At 43.3% G+C, this 19,917-nt stretch overlaps 2 protein-coding genes across 4 annotated transcripts in view; one reads left to right on the top strand and one right to left on the bottom strand.

Annotated features, from left to right (window-relative positions):
* Positions 1-2,722, top strand: part of Rab3gap2 (RAB3 GTPase activating non-catalytic protein subunit 2) — a 79,491-nt gene extending 76,769 nt beyond the window's left edge. Inside the window, exon 35 of one of the 3 annotated variants that reach the window (XM_031337855.1) lies at positions 1-2,722. This exon is cut by the window's left edge and continues 236 nt beyond it. The gene's annotated coding sequence lies outside the window, so the exon portion shown is untranslated. The other 2 variants (XM_031337864.1, XM_031337872.1) reach the window with 2 other exon arrangements.
* The window catches only part of Iars2 (isoleucyl-tRNA synthetase 2, mitochondrial), a 45,032-nt gene continuing 27,743 nt past the window's right edge, over positions 2,629-19,917 (bottom strand). Inside the window, exons 15-23 of the mRNA XM_031337886.1 lie at positions 18,414-18,522; positions 12,002-12,104; positions 11,151-11,276; positions 10,366-10,497; positions 7,844-7,950; positions 6,810-6,955; positions 5,650-5,840; positions 3,928-4,072; positions 2,629-3,178 (exon numbers count right to left, since the gene is read on the bottom strand). Coding sequence (XP_031193746.1) covers positions 3,036-3,178; positions 3,928-4,072; positions 5,650-5,840; positions 6,810-6,955; positions 7,844-7,950; positions 10,366-10,497; positions 11,151-11,276; positions 12,002-12,104; positions 18,414-18,522 — 1,202 coding nt within the window. The 3' untranslated portion in view covers positions 2,629-3,035. The remainder of the gene's footprint in view (positions 3,179-3,927; positions 4,073-5,649; positions 5,841-6,809; positions 6,956-7,843; positions 7,951-10,365; positions 10,498-11,150; positions 11,277-12,001; positions 12,105-18,413; positions 18,523-19,917) is intronic.

Here is a 19,917-nt window from a genome sequence, read left to right on the forward strand (position 1 = left end):
TGTATAATAAATAAATATATTACTTTAAAAAGTGCAATCCTGGCTAAATTCCACATCTTCAGCAAAGACTGAAGATAAACTATACACACATTAACCATCCTGTGACTAATGCAGATGCTTTACTCTTTATTTTTTCATTCAGATAAGCAGCTTTATTGTTGACCTTTGATATTGTTACTGGTTATAATTTGCACATTTTGTTCTTACTGTAATAGTCTAGTTCCTATCCAGATGATTCCTGTGGGGATTAAGTATGTTCACACTGCTTCCATGAGCACGCTAGCGATAAGGCCTATGTCCCTTCAAAACACGCAGAGATGTCCTCATGGTTGGTCATGTACTGGGATGCCACCTGGCAGGGAGCTCTGGGTGTTGACCACTTCCTGTCCAGGGTGCTGCTGCTGTCAGCGGAGAAATGGCTTGAGATCACAGAGGAACCTGAGGGAAGGACCTCAAGTCTGCTATACTTGCCAGACTTAGGAATCAGAGATGTGAACAAAGCAGCAAGATCAATTATTATGTAAATTAAGATTTACTCTATTTTGTCAAGTTCCAAAATTGTATCCACATCAGGTAATTGTAAAAATGTATTTATCTTGTAAGACATGTAAAAAAAAAAAAAAGAACAAAGCAAAGAAACTAAAATATTTAAAATCCAACTTTATTTTTCTTCCAAGTATTCAAAAATGTCTGTTTCTGGGACTTGGTCATGTTGCCTTTCCTAGGAGCAGGACAGGGCACTTTGTGCTGTCACAGCCTTAGCAAACCTACCTCAGCTGGGTGGAGAGGGTGAGCCTCAGCTAGTGTTGGACCCTGTAGTGCTTAGAGCAGTCCAAGAGCTGACCAAGAGTGAGGAGACCCACCTAGTCCTCCTGTCAGCAGTGCACTGTGCTCTGCAGGCCAGCAAGCCGTGGCTGCAGTTCAAGTGTCTCTGGAACGTAGCCACAGAGTGCAATTATTGCTGTCTGCCATAGTCATGATTGTTCACAGTACCATGTGTACTGGGCTCATTCTAATCAAGGGAAGAAGCCAACTCCATTAGAAGGTTGAAAATACTCTTCAGGGACTCCACTACAAAGTGGTATCCAGGCACACACGAATATGAATTGTTTTTCATTAAAAAGTTAGATCTAAATAAGATTGTGACTGGCTAAAACTAATTCTTCTGTCAGATTTCAAATCTTTAGAGAAAAATGTTTCAGATGTTGCTCAGGTGGTTATGAGGAGCAGCCGGCCTGTGCTGGAATCCTGCCGTCACAGCTTGATTGACATTCATACCATCCCTGACACAGTTCTGAGGAGGTCCACTTCTCAGGACCTTCTGCAGCATTCTGGAAGGTGTAGGATGTGGGCAGCTTGCCAGGAAAGCCTTGTGTTGCAATCACTGCTAATTGCCAATGACATGGTCTTTTTACTCTAATCCATTATGTCTTTTGGGGGGGAGGGGTGGCTTGTATTTTTTGGGGAATAAAACTGGTTAAATTTACTCTGGTAAGTCACATAAGAGAACCAGAACACTGATTATTAAGTCTTTAGATTTATCATCCAAAAAATTTATAAAATGCATAGAATTTTAAAACTAAATCCTAAGTTTGTTTAACAAAAGCAGTAACATAGTCTACTGCTTCACTAAGGGCTTTTAAAATAATTCTGGTAAGAAAGGAAAATTAACATTTATGTATCCATTCTGTAACAACAAAGTGTCACAAATAAAGGAATTAGGTTCTAACACAAGGTCAGTGTCCTGCAACAAGGGCGTGGCACGCACCTTAGTATTTCCCTACACACTCCCCCTCTCTTCTCACGATTACGTATGTTTACCTTATTAATGAAGGTATTTAAATCATCCTAACTTCTCTGTTCCAGACAATGTTAGATGTAGAAGTGGAGGGGCCAGGATAAATGTCGAGTCAGCAGTACACAGCACCAGGCTTCCCAATGCTTCACACTTTTGCAAAGATTTACCTGTTAGAAAAGTTCATCTAAGGCCAGTGTAACACCTGCTACATTTAAATAGCTTCTTAAAATATAATTACTTGTGATTTAAAATCATGGAAAACTAAGACTTAGTAAAAAAATAAGCTTACATTGATTATAGCATTCACTTAGAAGTTGCTATAATCCATTTCATTAAGAAACAGTATCTTACAGTGCACACTAGCAACAGAGAAAGCCCTTGCACCTTGTGGGGACAGGTTGCTGGGCGGCTAGATTCTACTTAGTAGATTAGACATTCTTGGAGGATCAATCCAGTATTGGATTGCTTAAAAAATGCTCTATTTATCTACTCTCAATGTATTGTAAGTAGTGAATTCTGTATATACTGTTATTTTCTGTCTATTCATTATTGTGAACATATGTATATTAGTGAAATAAATTAACGCTTCATGTTATGTCCTCAGTGTTCATACACGTAAGAGCAAAGAGATTTCTCCTCTTGAATAACAATTTGGTGATGTCCTTTGCAGTACACCCAAAATCTGCTGCTTTAGAAACTTGATGTTTGCTAGTGGGCAGAAGGAAATGACCCCCTTCACCTTGTAGGGGCACACGACTCTGCCACACGACTCTGCCACTCCCTGCAAAATCGCACACTTCATTATCCACAGCTTCTACACCATCATCAGCTGGGAGTTTTCCAGAATGCCTTTATTTTCAGACATCATAGAACTTAAATACTGAGTCAAAAAAGTTTTAATAAAATATAAAACATTCTGCCACATTGAAAGTAACCATATTCAGTGTCTCTGAAAAGGTCTGTATGTGTGTGTGTGTGTCTGCCCTGTATACAGGTATATCTGCATATATATTTCCATGTGTATTTATATACATATACATAATTCTTTCTGTAGTTACAAGAAATACTCTTTTAATGTTCTGATTCTTACCCCATCTGTTACCCTCTACTCCCTACCTAAGCAGCCTTGCATCTCTTTCTAGAGTTATTTCTTTATAGAGAATTTCCTAACAGTTCATTTCCTCAGCCAGTCAGTACTGTGGGGAGCGTCTTGTTCAGAGCTGGTGACATCAGATTGCTACTTTGCACCAATGACTTCTGCACACCGAGGACAGAGAGCATCTGCAGTCTCAGCGGTATGCTTCCAACATCGAGGGCACTTTTCTCGGGCAGTTGGTACAACAATGACTTTATATGAAGACTCCTCACGAATGTCACCACCTTGAAAGAACACACACAGCATGTCCAGTCACTGAGCTTGCACCACCAGTCCTCAGTGGTTCAGGGGACTCTCCTTCCCAAGGTTTTCCTCTCTCCCACGTTTCTAACATGGGCCAGGTTTTGTCCTGTAACAAACTCACTAAAACAAGATCATACAGGTCGACTACTGAAGAGCGGACGACTCAGGCCAACCGCTTCTGTGCCACGCTTAGAGCTGGCTCTGTCATTCTGGACCCTGCTACACAGTTGACTTGGGTTTTTTTTAAAGACAGAGTCTCTTCTATGTAGCCTTGCCCTCACAGAGATCTGTCTGTCTCCTCAGTGCTGGAACTAAAGGTGTGTGCCACCATGCCCAACTCAGGATTTCAAAAAGCCAAGTTCTAGAGACAGTGGCAATGCCACTACTCAAAACTTGAGTTATACAGAAAGAACCACAACTTTCTCCACTATTCCTCTTAATGAAGATGAATCAAGGTGACAGCTCTGTGAACGGTACACAGAAATCCTGTGATAAAAAGTCTACCCAACCCTTTATAAGAATGGCTGATGGTATTTTAATTAGAATATGCAGAAAAGGAAATTTTAGAATTTACATAGGAAGGATTGGTGGGGCTGGGCAGTATTAGGCACTATGTCTCAGTTTCCCTTCCTAGAGCCCTGAGAGCTGGCTCTGAAAGCCTTAAGGTAACCCAGTCCCATGGAAAGCTGGGGGTGACATCAGCTATTCAGTCCCCGCTCACTCTGCTCACCTTCTAGATTGATGACGAATGTCCCTGTAAGCTCAATGTCATCTGCAGTTCTTTCCCGTGGCTCCTGAGCCAGCAATGTTGTCTGGGAGGCCATCATCAGCTCATTCAGCTGAGATGTGCTAGAGGTCTCCTCAGCTTGGAGCATCTGTTCCAATGAAAAACTGATTGTCAATTTTAGTTGTTGACTGGAGTATACATATTGCTTCACTTTAAAAACTACGTTCTCCCCAAACCCCAGTCTACATGGTGTTTATAATAATTATTTTGCAATAAGAAATGGGTTACCCTTGTCTGTTAAGCTAAAACTGCCAACTTTTAGAGCCACCTCTGCTATCATGACTCCTCTATTAGGGTTAAGATACTGTTAAATAAAGACCTGCTTCTAGTGAGTGTACTGGTGGCAATCGGTAGTACAACTTTTCCACAGTGTACAGTGAGCCAGGCTATCTGATAAGCCCTTTGAGATTTTTCCCATCATAATTTTGATTTTTAAGATAAGTTTGTGAATTTATATAAATATTCCTTCAAAAAAATTATGAGACTAAGATTGATTTGGTTTCAACAACTTCACTCTCTTAGTCATAGGTAGTAACAAGTCTCCCATCTGTCATCTAGTTAGAATTCCTAAGGAAGTCACATACGGTGGTGCCAGTTAATACTAGTTGTCAACTTGGTAAGATGTTGAGTCACCTAGGAAACAAACCTCTGGACATGCGTTTCTAGATGAAGTTAACTGAGGTGGAAGCCCGATTGTAAATGTGGCAGGAAACCTGAACTAGGCTGTGCAGCTTTGCAGCAGGTCCTCAGTGTCTACCAACAGCTTACAACTCTTAAATACCACAAAGGCCAGTGTCTGCCCTTACCTTACCACCACCACCACTGTGTACTCTAGCCTCTTCAAGTCTCAGATCTTTAAATGTTTAAATTGGGTCTACCAACCAAAATGAGAAGGTTTATTTTTACAGATTTAAGTATTTTATGAGCATGAATGTTTGCTGTGTGTATGGATATGTACTACATTGTAGTCCCAGGGCTGCAAGAGGCCAGAAGAGGGTGTTAAACCCCTAAACTATCCCCTAGGTACACTAGATTAGCAAGTTCTTTAACTGCTGACCCATATCTCCAGCCCCAAAATGAAACTAATAAAACTTAAGTATGTGTGTGTACAGAACTAAAATATGAAAATTTTAGGTAATATGTTGATTTTCTGTCTCTGGTTCTCATAAAATGAAAGAGAACTCATTTTTGGAATATGATCCAGATGAACAAAAATTTTAAAATCAGTAAATAAAACTTTTGGTTTTTTTATGTAGTCTCACACATCTGCACTGACCTAAACATGCCCCACCCACTACACATGCCCCACCCACTACACATGCCTCCACCTACTACACACGCCTCCACCCACCACACATGCCTCCACCCACTACACATGCCCCACCTACCACACATGCCTCCACCCACCACACATGCCTCCACCCACTACACATGCCCCACCTACCACACATGCCTCCACCCACCACACATGCCTCCACCCAGTACACATGCCTCCACCCACTACACACAACCTCCACGCACTACATATGCCTCTACTCACTACACATGCCTCCACCCACTACACACAACCTCCACCCACTACACACAACCTCCACGCACTACATATGCCTCTACTCACTACACATGACCCCACCCAATACACATGACTCCACCTACTACACATACCTCCATGATCTCAAACAGTAGTCCTGGCTCGATCACTATGATGACCTCATACTCGGCAGCATTTTTGCCAGGGATGCTGCCAAGAAAGGAATCCCGCATGGCACATGCACTCTCCACTGCCTCCTCCAGTCCTGGCTTCTTCCAAATAGAGCTTGTATTAATCCAGCCAGTGCGAAAAACACTCTTGGGTTCTTAAAGAATAAGTGGGGACTGAGTTACATACAGTTTAGACAGCGTATAAGCTCTAACCAACCACTTTGGAGAGGCAGGGTTGTCATCTAGGATGTGAAGTTCAGTGAGCCAGTCTGATGGTCTCAGGAGCCACAAGTCAAGGCTTCCTGTCCCTTACACATTATAAACACACAAACGTAAAAATCTCAGAGCGAAGCAGAAGGATGAGCATGAGATGTGTTCCATGGGGACACAACAGTCCCCATGCCTGAGGCTTACAAATGACCTTCCACCCACTACCCTCAAAAGTTTCAGTTTTCTATGAAAATAAAATGCAGGAGAGAAAAAAACTAACATAAAAGCATTCAGTCTAAAGCACTGTATTTTATTTAAATAAAGCTTAAGATACATTTTGACACATTATTAACACATTTAAAGATTTATTTATTTTATGTATGTGAGTATACTGTCACTCTCTTCAGACACTCCAGAAGAGGGCATTAGATCCCATTACAGATGGTTGTGAGCCACCATGTGGTTGCTGGGAATTGAACTCAGGACCTCTGGAAGAGCAGTCAGTGATCTTAACTGCTGAGCCATCTCTCCAGCCCAAAGATTTTTTTTCAATTAATTTTTATTTTATGTTCATTAGAGTTTTGTCTGCAGAGATGTCTGTGTAGGATCCCTTAGAACTGGAGTTACAGACAGGCATGATTTGCTATGTGGGTACTCAGAATTGAACCTGAGTCCTCTGGAAGAGCAGCCAGTATTCTTAACTCATGAGCCATTTCTGAAGGCCCTTATAAGCACATTTAAGCAAAAGTGATTTCTCAATATTGTCAAGAGCGGCCCTCACTCTGTGTGAAGGGACAGAGCAGACTGTACCGAGTGCCCTCATCACAGAGACACTGCCAGTGTACCTGTGTGAAGCTTGTAAGGCCACAGTCAACTCCCTGCACGATCCTTTTCATGTAGAGAACACTTCTTACCTTTAACATAGGGAATGTGCTGGAACACCTCTTCCGCCAAGTGAGGAAGAATGGGGGCAAAAGCACGGACCAACACATCCAAAATTTCTGCCAATGCTGTCTGACAGGAGCGACGCTTGGGATCCTTGTCACTTTCACAGTAGAGCCTGAAAGCAGAGCTTGCTCAGCACCTGACACATTGCTCTGGCCTTCTATGCTGCCTGTAGACATCGTATCGTCTATCCTATTTTACTCTCTCAGGATGAATCTAGTTTCTCATATTTTGCCCACTGTGGATGTTTCAGGTGGATGACAGTCCAGATGACTGAGTTTGCACACATTAAGGTAACTGACTACATCTGAGTGACTACCACTCCCACTGGTGCTATGGGTACACTGTGAAAGCCAGTGTCATTACAGATCTGCCCGGCTCGTCCCGGTGTGCTCTCGGGGCAGCATGGTGGTCATCTATAGCAGTTACAGCTCACTGGAAAGAGCCATCATGCACATGAGTGGCTGTATGTTTTGATACAGGGTCTCACTATGCAGCCTTAGCCAGCCTAGCACAGAACTCGTTGTAGACTTGCCTGGTTTTAAACTTAAGAGATCCCCCTGCCTCTGCCTCACAAGTGCTGGGATTAGAAGGATGGGTATCATTCTCTTCCTTTTTTTTTTTTTTTTTTTTTTTTTTTTTTTTTTTTTTTTGGTTTTCCGAGACAGGGTTTCTCTGTGTAGCCCTGGCTGTCCTGGAACTCACTCTGTAGACCAGGCTGGCCTCGAACTCAGAAACCCGCCTGCCTCTGCCTCCCAAGTGCTGGGATTAAAGGCATGCGCCACCACCGCCCAGCCATTCTCTTCCTTTTGCAGACAAACTGAGATTACCTTGAGTCACCCCAAATACAAAGCCAGTGAATGGCAGGCATAACTGACATCCAGGCTTGACTCTAGATCCCAGCTATAATTCTGCCCAGCTGCTCACTGAGGCCACTGCATCCTGGACCCTGCTGACAGACACTTACGCATCCCTGTTGAGGACTGGGTGCAGTCACACTTACCTATCCTTGACTATGCTGAAGTAAAAACTGGACAGTTCTCTGGTGTAGAATGCTTTCAACAGCCTGACGACTTTTCCAAAGTCATACTGTTTGTATGAGTCAGTAATCTAGAGAGCAAAGACAGAAAACATGAAGGCTGCAGCGAGCCATGAGCACAGCGTTACATCATGGGCAAAGCAGGCTCCTCTCACCAGCATCTCAGAGGTGGTTCAATGCCACGCTTGCTGCACAGGCACGAGAACCAGGGTGGACCCCCCAGAACTCGCATTAAGTCTTGGGCAGACAGCTCAATGCAGAGCCGGGGTCTCTGAAGCAGACTGGCTGCAAAGGCCATCCCGGGGAGCAGCTCTGGGTTGTCTTGTCCTTTAATAAACTTTCCCTGGAGACCCTGAGGACTCTTTATTGGTTCACCTTTCTTGTTACTTTTACAAATTTGCTATTACATTTATTTGGGACACAGGGAGAAGGCATGTGCCACAGAGCACATGCGGAGGTCAAAGGACAGTCAGTAGTTGGTTCTCCTTTCACTGTGTGAGTCCTTGGGACTCAGCTCAGGTCATCAGGCAGCAAGCACCATCACGCCATGAGCCATCATACCTGCCTTGACTCACAGGACAAGGTGGAAGAGGTGTCAGCCTTGTGCTGCCGGACATGCATGTCAACGCACACACACTTGCACAAGCACATACACATTCATGAAAAAAGAAAACATGTTCCAAAGACAGAGGGCAAGTATGCATGGATGTTAGAGAGCAAGTGTGCACGGACGTTAGAGAACATCGTTGTAGAGGCACAACTGCTCACAACAGTCTCTCCTCTACTCTGGGAACAACAGCAGAGCATGTTCCAAGGAAAGAAGGGTCCATGTTTAACAGCCTGTTTTGTGTACGAACACATGTTCATGTGTGTATGTGTAGGTGCACATGTGTGTGAGGTCAAGCCGAGCCAGGAACCATGTACCTTGCTTTTTAAATAGGGTTTCTCCCTGGTCTGGACCTCAAGTATGCCCCTCTGGCTGCTGTCTTCAACTACCCAACACTAGAGTCCCAAGCTCAGGCCACACCTGACCTTCTCTAGTGACTAGACACTGGCTAGAAGTCACTCATGCCCTATTCTGGCAGAGAACCCAGCTGCACATTGCTTTGTCTTAGCAACTTTTTCAAACTCATTTTATTTTCTATATTGGTGTTTTGCCAGCGTGTATGTCTGTGTACCACTTGTGTGCCTGGCGGCTACAGAAGCCAAAAAAAGGAGTGGGATCCCTGGAAATGGAGCTACAGATGGTTATGAACTAACATGTGGGTGTTGGGAATCAAACTCAGGTTCTCTGGAAAAGCAGCCAGTGCCCTTAACTGCTGAGTCATCTCTCCAGCCCATCCTGGTAATGAATGAGGCTAAACTAAAAAGTAATGAAGTGAGTTGTCTGCCAGAGGAAACTTCCAGACAGTGTAGCATCTGTGCTGCGCTATGCTGTGCATGGTTACTGTTTGCTGCTCTCAACCACCCCACGACAGAGCGCAAGGTATACGGATGTGCAGTTGGCGAGGAGAGACACTGAGCAAGCTCCACGATACAGACAGAGCAGCAGCTGGAACTGTTAGATCAGAGGCCATAAAGGGAAGCAGGGTCAGTAAGAAAGGCGCCCGAGATCACAGCCCAGCCACTGAACAGGGTCAGTAAGAAAGGCGCCCGGGATCACAGCCCAGCCACTGAACAGGGTCAGTAAGAAAGGCGCCCAGGATCACAGCCCAGCCACTGAACAGGGTCAGTAAGAAAGGCGCTCGAGATCACAGCCCAGCCACAGAAGGCTGCAGTTTAGGAATGCGCACCTTGAATTGACAGGACACCTTGGCAGTGTGGCTTTTTCATGGTGCTGGTTTCCCAGGCACAAACCCACAAGATTTACAGAGACATGGAGGCTCCAGACACTGAAGCCAGGCAATGTATGACAGGATCAGATGCCTGCAAGGAGCCCGAGAGGCACAAAGCCATGAAACCTCACCACACACAGTACAGACCAGCGAGGGCTCAGGAGTCGCCCATGCTCTAAGGGGCACACCTGCCAACCAGTGCAGTTCTCCTCCTTGTTGAAGGAACAGTAATCTTGAGAGGAGCCCGCTGTGAGGCGAAGCTTGTTCCCGTGGCGGGAGAGATAATGGAATGGCTCAGAAGGTAAGTGTGCCTGCTCTGAAGCCCGACAACCTAAGTTAGATCTCTGGGGCTCACAGGGTGGAAGGAGAGAACCAAGGCCCATGAGTACCTCCACATAGGAATTCGGGTGGGTGTGCACATATGCACATGTGCATGTATATGCACACACACACACATTAAATGTTGAAGAAAAGCAAGAATCCAGCAAAGATGTGAAAATACTTCATGCCATGGTCATGGAAAACTGGAACGCAGTGATGTAGTGTCTGGGAAACAGCAGGGATGATTTCTGGTGAGCGAGGTCTGTTCACTGGAAGTGATGGGAAAGTGCTGATGATACTCCTCGCCAAAGCCCGCTACTGCGCACTGACCTTTGTCGCAAAATCCTGAATTAAATGCAGCATATACTGGTCTATGACGTACATATCCTTCACAGGGACAGAGTCTGTCTCTGGGTTAAAACCGGTCAAATTTCCCAAGAGAAAGCGGAGTGTGTTCCTGAGCTGTTCAGGGTGAGAGCACACAGTTAACGACAAGTCACAAGGCTTCTCCACGTTACCAGTCACTTTATAACCATTATTTTTTTCTAAGTTCTGTTATTTTTCTTAGTAAGATTTTAGAATCCTATTATTCCTAAATAAAACTGCAAAGGCACATAGAACCTCTCATGCTAATCCCAGTTTTATAAAGAAACAACCACTGCCTGGGGTTTTCCCTAGCCTGCTCTGCTTATGTGTTTATTCACACATCGAGGGCTATATGCTATTTCATCTGATTCACATATGAAAAGAAAAGTAAATGAATCTAGCTTGCAAAGTCACTGAGCACATGGAAAATATATGTAAAGTATGATATTATATCAGCTTACGGTATAGTCTATACCTTAATAAATATAAAACCATTACAATTCTTTTTGTTTGTTTGTTTTGTTTTTCAAGACAGGGTTTCTCTGTGTAGCCCTGGCTGTCCTGGAACTCTCTTTGTAGACCAGGCTGTCCTCAAACTCAGAAATCTGCCTGCCTCTGCCTCCCAGAGGCTGGGATTAAAGGCGTGCACTACCATCCGGCTTTTAAACAGCTTAACCCGGGCAGTTAAAGATAACCACATGTAGCTCATTTTCATGCATGTCTCATGAGCGTCACTGAGCAGGTCTGACCTTGCTGATGTCGTCTCTGGCAGCACAGAGTACAGAAGGGCCAATGGTCACCTCCGTGAAGACGTTGGATTCCGCTATCCACCAGCGTAGGATGTCAGCTCCATAAGGAGGCTCTTTGCTGCGGTCCTTTTCATTGAAAAACAACATGTGAATAGAATAGCTTTTGATTTATTTCAATTAGAGGAACAAAGGCTTTCCCTAAAGTTCCCCTTCAGAAACTGGAGTCTGTGAACGCAGGCTGTATGAGCACAACACTGAAACACCCATACAAAGTAGACTCTATCTGAAAACATGAAGGCTAGCAAGACAATCCTGTCTGAGACAGGTGGGAGAACCCAGGCTTGTCCCGGTGACTAAGATGTGAAAGCCACAGGGCAAGGTAACACACATTATGGACGACCTCTTGTGAAGCATGTCCAACCTGCCCCCAATTTCCAGTCACCCCAGAGCTGATGGCCATTCTGAATTTAAAGTGTGTATGTCCTAAGAATACAATTATATACATTCAGTTTATAATCTCATCTTTTTCTCCTGTTTCCATTTAATTATAAATCTGTAGTTTCACATAATAAAACCGGACACCTTGAGGCCTCCACACATATGTACACACACAAGTTTATGTTTAAAACATTACTGTAACCCATCCACTCTTCTTGGCCCTCGACTCCTGGGCTCAAGCAGCCCTTACGCCTCTGCCTCCCACGCAGCTATGCCGCTATGCCTAGCATATCCCGTCAGAGACAGTCCTAACCTTGGTAATCTGTGCTTATCCACTGAGGTAACTACTAAAGACTTAGCTGCCAATTTAAGAACCTGACAACAAAGTGAAAAGGAGGGAGTCAGACACCTACTTCTCCTCCACTGATGATAGTGTCGGGATTAATGACATTGCCGAGAGACTTGGACATCTTTTCTCCTTTTTCTCCAAGCGTAAATCCATGAACCATCACTGTCCTAAGAAAGATGAGGACCAGTGTGAGAGGCCATTTTAATCATGGGGGATGTCTTGACAGACAATGGGTGAACACTTTTTATTTCTCAGCATTCATGTATCAGGGTGTTAAGCAGAGTCCTTGGCTTAAACACAGCAAAGCAGTGTTCTATTTTCTATACAACAGAGCATTTCCCAAACCAACAAAATAAAGAGCAGCGCAGACCACCTTCTTAAAACTAACTTCAGAAAAACAACTTAGGGAAAAAATCACTTTATTTTTTTGTTTGTTTTTGTTTTTTCGAGACAGGGTTTCTTTGTGTAGCCTTGGCTGTCCTGGTACTCACTCTGTAGACCAGGCTAGCCTCGAATTCAGAAATCCACCTGCCTCTGCCTCCCAAGTGCTGGGATTAAAAGTGTGTGCGCCACCACTGTCCAGCGGGGAAAAAGCACTTTCTACCACGGTTGGCTTTTGAAAGTGATACAGAAATGGGCAGTGAACACTCTGGGGTGGGAGCCGACTGCAGCAGAACAAACCCTCAGGCTACCGGGTAACAGTCTTCCCATAGCTGGTGCCTGTCCTCAACCCCAGCAGGGTTTCAGTCCCTCAGTCACTGTGGGTCCCCACAGCAGGAGACCCTGTCCTTCCCTGCACTCCTGCTGGATCTCTACACAGGCACCACACACTGCCACGCACACTCGCCTACTCCAGTCACATCCAAAATATCGGGGATAAAATCCTGATAAAGGATAAGAGGCAATAAGATTCCAAAAGGAGTTTTGTGCCTCCTGGATTTCAGACAGTCGCTGGTATCCCCTAACTCAGATGTGTTCCAGATTAGTCTCTCCAATCATCAACACGCCCTCATAATTAGGCATAAAGGTACCCCAAGAAATGATTCGTTAATGGTTAAGAGTGGGCATTATTCCCTGGTCAACACAATGTTTCCAACTATCCTAGTTTAATACCAAGCTGTCCATAGCTTACAATTTCTCTCAAAGTATCTGCCTCCCCAGAGCTAGCAACAGAGGTCGAGTACATTCCTTAGGACAGTAGATAGTTTACAATAGTTAGAAATGTTTTACTTACTAGAGAGTAAGGGCTTCCACTCAAGGACATTAGCTAGAAGTGTTAGGTCAGGTCGGAACCTCCCACTCCTTGCCTCCAGCAGAATCAGAGAATTAGCCTAGGAATACCAAAATGCCTCAACAGGGAGGGCTCCACTCCTCTTCACGCCTGAGGACCAAATCCCACTGACCTTGATGCTACTTAAGCCTGCTTTTCACTTTGTATACGAGGACTAGGACTCGAAGAAGGACTTACTGGGACTCGCGCTGCACTTGCACTGGCGCTCAGACTAAGACTAGAACTCAGATGGGCTAGGACTCAGATTCATGCAATCCGCAGTCCCCCGGGCCCAGAGCACTTGGGCCCGGGGGATGCAGCACCAGTTCAGAGGAGATAGCTGCTGCTTTAGACTCAGTATGTTTCAGATAGCCTCAGAGGTACCTCAACTGTTGAGCTGCCAGATTTACCATCTCTCTTTTGCAATGACTGTAAAAGTCTGATGTCATTTTTAAGAAATACATTGAGATCCTGTACTTCATGTGTCGTCTCTGCCACCATTTCTTCGCCTATGCCTTGTCGACCTGACTAGGACCCCCGTTTCTCCCGCGGGTTGAGGGAGGCCCAGATCGGCTGGCTTGCGGCAGGTGGCACCCGAACAGGGACTCCAGCAGGTAAAACTTTTTCCTTCTTTCTTTCTTTCCTCTCTCTTTTCTTATTTCTCAGACAAGGCTAGGATCTCGCATAGAGTTCTGCAGACTCGCTGGTAAAGGATCACCAGTTATGGTGAGTAATCTTAATATCCATGGGGCTGTCAGAGTTGTGCCTAGAAGCCTCACCAGCGGTGGGGAATTCCCCACGCTGTAGCAAAGAAAGGACAGAAATTCAGCGCATATGTTAAAAGTACCTATGAAAAGGGAAAAAGTCTTCAGGGGAGTGAAGTCACATGTTTCTGCTGCAGGGAGCCGGGACATCTGAGGAAAGACTGTAAAAGTCCCTCAGGAATCAGGAAATAAGAACACTCCTCCAGGTCCTTGCCCGGGTTGAGGTAAAGGAAAAATAAATGTAAATGAAAGTTCCATAAAGATGGAACTCTGCTCATTCTAGAAGCAGGTGAAAATAGATAAAAAACTGGCCAGGCAGTGGTGGCACAGCATGCCTTTAATCCCAGCACTTGGGATACAGAGAAAGACAGATTTTTTAGTTATATGTGAGAGATAGAATGATTATTGACTTATAAGTTATTGGGTATGGTAAAAAAGTTGTAACATCGGTAACTGAAAGCTAGTTTAAAGCTGGGAACTCAGGTAACACGTGGCATTAAAGGTAAACACGTGGTGTGAATCAGCCAAGATGGCCGAAATCTCAACAGAAGACTCCAGTTAGAGTTTTACAGCCACTTAGCATAATCTAAAGGCAGCGACTTAGTTGAAGGTCATTTACCAGGCAGTAGAATTCAGAACAGCTGTTTAGTTTAGTAACTTCTTTTAATATCATATAATAGCTATACTTTAAATTATGGGCTTTGTACCAAACAACACAAATTTTCATATGCTCCTAGTCTGAGAACCTCTGGCCTTAAAGTCGAAATTGACGCCTCGAAGTCACCTCTGACCCAAAAGGGAATAAGTAAGAACGGGTAGAAGCGCAGAGTACACTGAAAGGCCGAGAGGAGAAGCCGTAAACTTACTCAAAAGGCACTGGTTTTCCTTGGGACACTTCGAAGTCAACTCTGACCCAATTTGGGAATGAGGAAGAACGGACAGATGCGCAGCAAAGGAGCCAGGGAGGCCGAAACTTACACCCTACAAGGCCAAAGAGCCGAGGGTGAACGTATAAGTCTCTAAGCCTGATGAGGTAGTGGCTGGCAAAAAGACTAGTGAGACGAGCTGATAAATCATTTGATAAATTGTTGGATAACCCACCAAAAAATTATATCACCTGTTACTTTGGAAAGAATATGGCAAAAGCACTGTGCCACACAGCTTCTCAGTCAACACCATGGTTTTACTTTCCAGAGACCTGGCATGCTCTGAGAAGTTAACTCAGAATGACTCAGGCTTGCTAACTGCAATTCAAAAGTAGGGAGACACTTAAAAAAAACCTTTGTAACATGAATGTAATGGTTTTAGTATTGATTTCAAAGAGTATAAATTGTTTAAAATTGGGATTTACTTTCTAAAGTTATGGTTATGGCTTAATATTACATAAGAAATTAAGAAAGTATGGTTAAAATTGATAGTGTTCCATTGGCTGCAATTTGCAGTCTGATTGCAAGCTAAAGAATATTAACTCACCTTTATTTTATAATTAAGATGGTTACAAGAAAGTTAAAAAGCAGCTGTGGCCTGTATGAGCCTGCTGCCATCTTTAAGAACAAGCTTAATTAGATAAGAGTGGTACGAACAAAATTTTAGATTAGAAAGGAGTTTGTGCTCTAAAAACAGTTCAGAGACACTCAAGTAGAGTTTCTTTTTGTTAAAAACAATGCTTTTACAGCACCAAGGTTACAAAATATGTTTTAAGTTTAAAGTCAGCTAGAAAAGGAAACAGGGATAAAGAGCAAAATTGCCCTTAGAATCTGACCTCACTACGGGAGGTGTAATCTTTGGGTGTAATTCAGGTGGTAGGCTCAGTGAAAAGTTCACATTTGAGTTAATGCAAAAGCTCACAGATGCTTCAGTAAAGCCTGAGAGGCATTCCTTTTGTTTTACAACCAGAGCTAGGAAAGTCTTCCTGGTTTTGCCTCTCCCTTACCTCAGAAAAATAGTTTTTAAGACAAAACCAACATTATCACAGTTATATCCCCGTGTGATTCAAAATAATTTTAAACTTGAGATTTATGTAGAGTCAATGAGGTCATAGAACTTATAGAAGCATTACTATCTGGCTTGCCCATTTCATATAGAGTTATTGTGTATTTAAGAAGTTGTTTTTCCTCTGCATCCTCGTAGTTTTAAAGATTTTATTTGTTTCTACTTCAGTACTAGAACCTAAGACTTAGAACTTCTCAGTGTAAGTTAACTATTAAAGCCTCAGCTGCATCAAGAGAGTTGTATCAAGAAAGAAAAGATGAGTTGCTTATTTTTAGTTACTTTAGACTCATCTTAAACTCACCACCGGACTTAAGCCTCTGATAAGAATTAACTAGTGAGACAAACAGCTTTACAGAAACTAGAAGAAGCTTCTATCACTGGTCAATTGTGATCAATTACAACCAAATGTTTAGTTTTTGCCCACAACAATTCTTTGACAAAAAAGGGCATTAGTATAAATTCATCTTTTCTCATAAATAAAGTTTTAATATCCTATTACCAAGCTGTTGTAATATTACCAAAAATTTTATGATAAAAGTCATGAAGGTATTTTAGAAAGAATGTCTTAAAAACCTGAAGAGACATCTATTTCTTCAAAGAGCAATTAAACCAGTTATTACAAAATATTAATTGATATTTGGCCTATCACAAAACAAAGGTTTTTAGACAAAATTAATAATTATCCAATAGACAAATTGTTAAGATTTGCTTGTATACATGCTTTTATATTTCCTGTAAATTTATATATGCATTCCATGATAAAAATACATTTACAGGCCTTCTATAGAAGAAAAATATGTGATTAGATCACATGTTTGGCACAGATAATTGAACTATGTAGTATATAGTCACTGTTTTTAAAGTGCTAAAATCAAACTTATATATAGCTCAGCGTTTACAATTGCTTGGAGTTGTTACTTTTTTAGATATTACTAATTCTCAAATTTTACAATTGTTCATGCTTATACAACTAAAGTTAAGAGAAAGTACTGTTCCTTTATAAAACTGTCTTTAGATATCTTAAACTGCCTAGACAAGACCCTTAAGGAAATGCTACAACAAATTTATATCCCAGACATATTATAAACTTTACATAAAAACAATTGGCCATATAATTTTATTCTTTACATCATCATAATGGTAATGGCTTGTGATGATAACTTGGTATTTTTAAAAAATATTTCTGATTTTAAAAAATAAAAATAAAATATGCACATGTAACTATTGATACCTTTTCAAGCTCTCTAGTTACAATTGCCTTAAGAAGAAAGACAACAAAAAATGTAGTCATTGCCTACATTAATTTTCTATGTTTGGTGTTCCTAAATAGATTGGAACAGATTATAAAACTGACTATTACAGTCAGACATTTGAGATGTTTTGTCAACAAATTAATGTTGCCCATATTACTGAGATTTCTTAACTAGTAATTGTTTAACGTACACATTACACAGTAAAACATTTAGCTTTTAAACAGAAAACGAGGGAATTGTATCCCTGTACACATTATTTAAATCATGTTTTTTATTTTTAAAGACATTTTAAAATTTAGATGCCAAAGAGCTCTCTGAAAAATCTATGACATCGTACAGCCAGGCATAATTATGCCTAGGTGAAATGGAATAACCTTTTCACTGGGCCTAAAAAAGGCCCAGAGGGTTTTATCACCTCGAGAAGAGGGTATTTTATGTTCTTTCCATAGAATACAGTATCTCCAATCTAGATACCAGAGAGACTGGTCCAGCCAGCCCTGCCTCTCCTACTCACAAAGACTCACTGCGAAGAGGAGGGAGAAGAACAAGAAAAACAGACATCCACCACAGACTGCAACAACGAGAACCTCTAACGCTGCTGCTGTTCAGCCAAATTTGTTTAGACTTACTGCTGCTAATATGAATTTTTCTTGTGTCTTTTATCTATATGCTATGTTGTTTGTAAGTTAGATTAGCTACTGGCTGTGTCTCTCCCGTTTTCTTTTTCCTACGTTGATTCTATTTGCTTTTTATGGTTCTTTTTGGGACAGGGTCCGCACATGGTCCAGGCTGACCCTGATCCTGAGACCCTCTTATCTCTGCCTCCAGACTGCTTGGATTTGCAGGATGTGCCACCACAACTATACAAAAGGAGACCATGCAACTTTCTTACGAACTGTACCTGACATAAAAGGTGAAGTCAGTGCCCTCGGCCTTGCCACACCCACAGAGCGCACCTCTTCTTCTGGACACACTGACTCTGTGGGTCTCTCCTCCCAGAGACAGGAAGAGCAGTGCTCCAGTGCCCTCGGCCTAGCCGCACACGGAGCGCACCTCTTCTTCTGGACACACTGACTGCAGTGCTCCAGCCTGCCAACAGCTGGCTTACACACCTATGTCGCAAACGTGTGTGGCACACATGGCAGGCACTCAGAGGATCATCAAAGTGGGCTCACTTTGTACAGCGTGAACACTTACTTGAAAGGTGCTTTTGACCTTATAGCCACACTTGTTAGTAAGGAAGACTGGAACCAGCCCCCGAGCTGGTCCTTCCCCTCCAGATACAAGTCTGCGCTCTGCTGGGTGCCTGAAATATATTAACACAAACGAAGTTAATTAGAATAGAAAATAAAACCAAGTGTGTGCCATGGTGTTAGGATAACCAACGTGACCGGGTTCTAATGTGACCATGTTCTGCTGCACCAAACCCATCTGATGACACTGAGGGCTAGCACAGGTGTGATGGAAAGCTGCCTTGCATGTACAGAAGTCATGTGACAGGCAGGTGTGAGTAATAGCTCGTGCCCAGCATGACTCTCGCCTTTACTGTGCCTGGTTGGTCACCATAACCACGTGTGGCCCCAAGTGGCTGGCAGTGAATGAATGTGTCCTACACTGAGGTGCCACTTACTGCACAGCACACTCGCTCCTGAGGCTAAGGACGCTGTGCACAGTGTGCCAGCAGAGAATGCTTCCTCCTGCTGTTTCAACAAGCAATGCTGTTCACCTACACTGTACAATGTACAAGAACAGAATGCCTAAACCTTAATTGTGCCAGGAAACAGAATCAGGAAAAATATAAAAAAATTAATTACAATTATTTAAATTAACATTTAGCCAGTATACATCTTAGTCTGTAAGCATGAATATATATACATTTGACTTTCAAACTCCCTAAATTGAAAGGTCCAAATGAGGAATCCATTTACCCGCTAGGACCCTCCCACCACAACCCCTACGTAAGGCCTGGATCACACCCTTATTCCACAGTTCTTCCACTCCATACACGGAGGCCAGCCAGCTGCAGAGGAGCTGCTGTCCCAGCTCTCCTTTCAGAGTTCCCAGCTGGCATGTGGTGGGATGTGAGGGCTGTGTGACGGCTTGCTCCTGATTCCGCCCCGACTCTCTCATCTCGGTATGCTCTTTCCTTGGCACCTCTAGGACGTATCCTCTGCACACGTCTGCATACAGCTCCTGTGCAGCCCCCTCTCCTGCTCCCCTCACACTCTCCCTGCCTCTTCAGCAATGAGTCAACACTTTAGCTGACTGACAAGAAGGAGTGTCTGCAGAGCAGGATAGTTAAGAAGGTACACCTGTGCAGAAGGATGGGCACAGGAAAGCGGAGGCCCCGGGTGCACGCTGACACTGTTAACCACGTGACCACCGTCCTGGCTCTAGCTTGGCCTCTTGTGAGAAATTATGGGGTCAGGCTAAGTCCATGGTTTCCAGGCTGGGTGGCTTTGGCTGCCAAGCAGGCCAAAGAGAAGGCCTTGCTGGAAAAAGAGGGAAACAAAACAAAACAAAACTACCTTTTTGGTGGAATTTTAGAGACAGGGTGACCTCTGCAGCCCAGGCAATCCTGCCTCAGCCTACCAAGTGCTGGGAGCACAGGCACAACCCGCCAAGCTAAAGGCTCCCACGCTAATCTTCTTCTTCTTCTTCTTCTTTTTTTTTTTTGCTTTTTTTCAAGACAGGGTTTCTC

This window comes from Mastomys coucha, unplaced genomic scaffold, assembly GCF_008632895.1.
Source record: "Mastomys coucha isolate ucsf_1 unplaced genomic scaffold, UCSF_Mcou_1 pScaffold1, whole genome shotgun sequence".
Classification (NCBI taxonomy): Eukaryota; Metazoa; Chordata; class Mammalia; order Rodentia; family Muridae; genus Mastomys; species Mastomys coucha.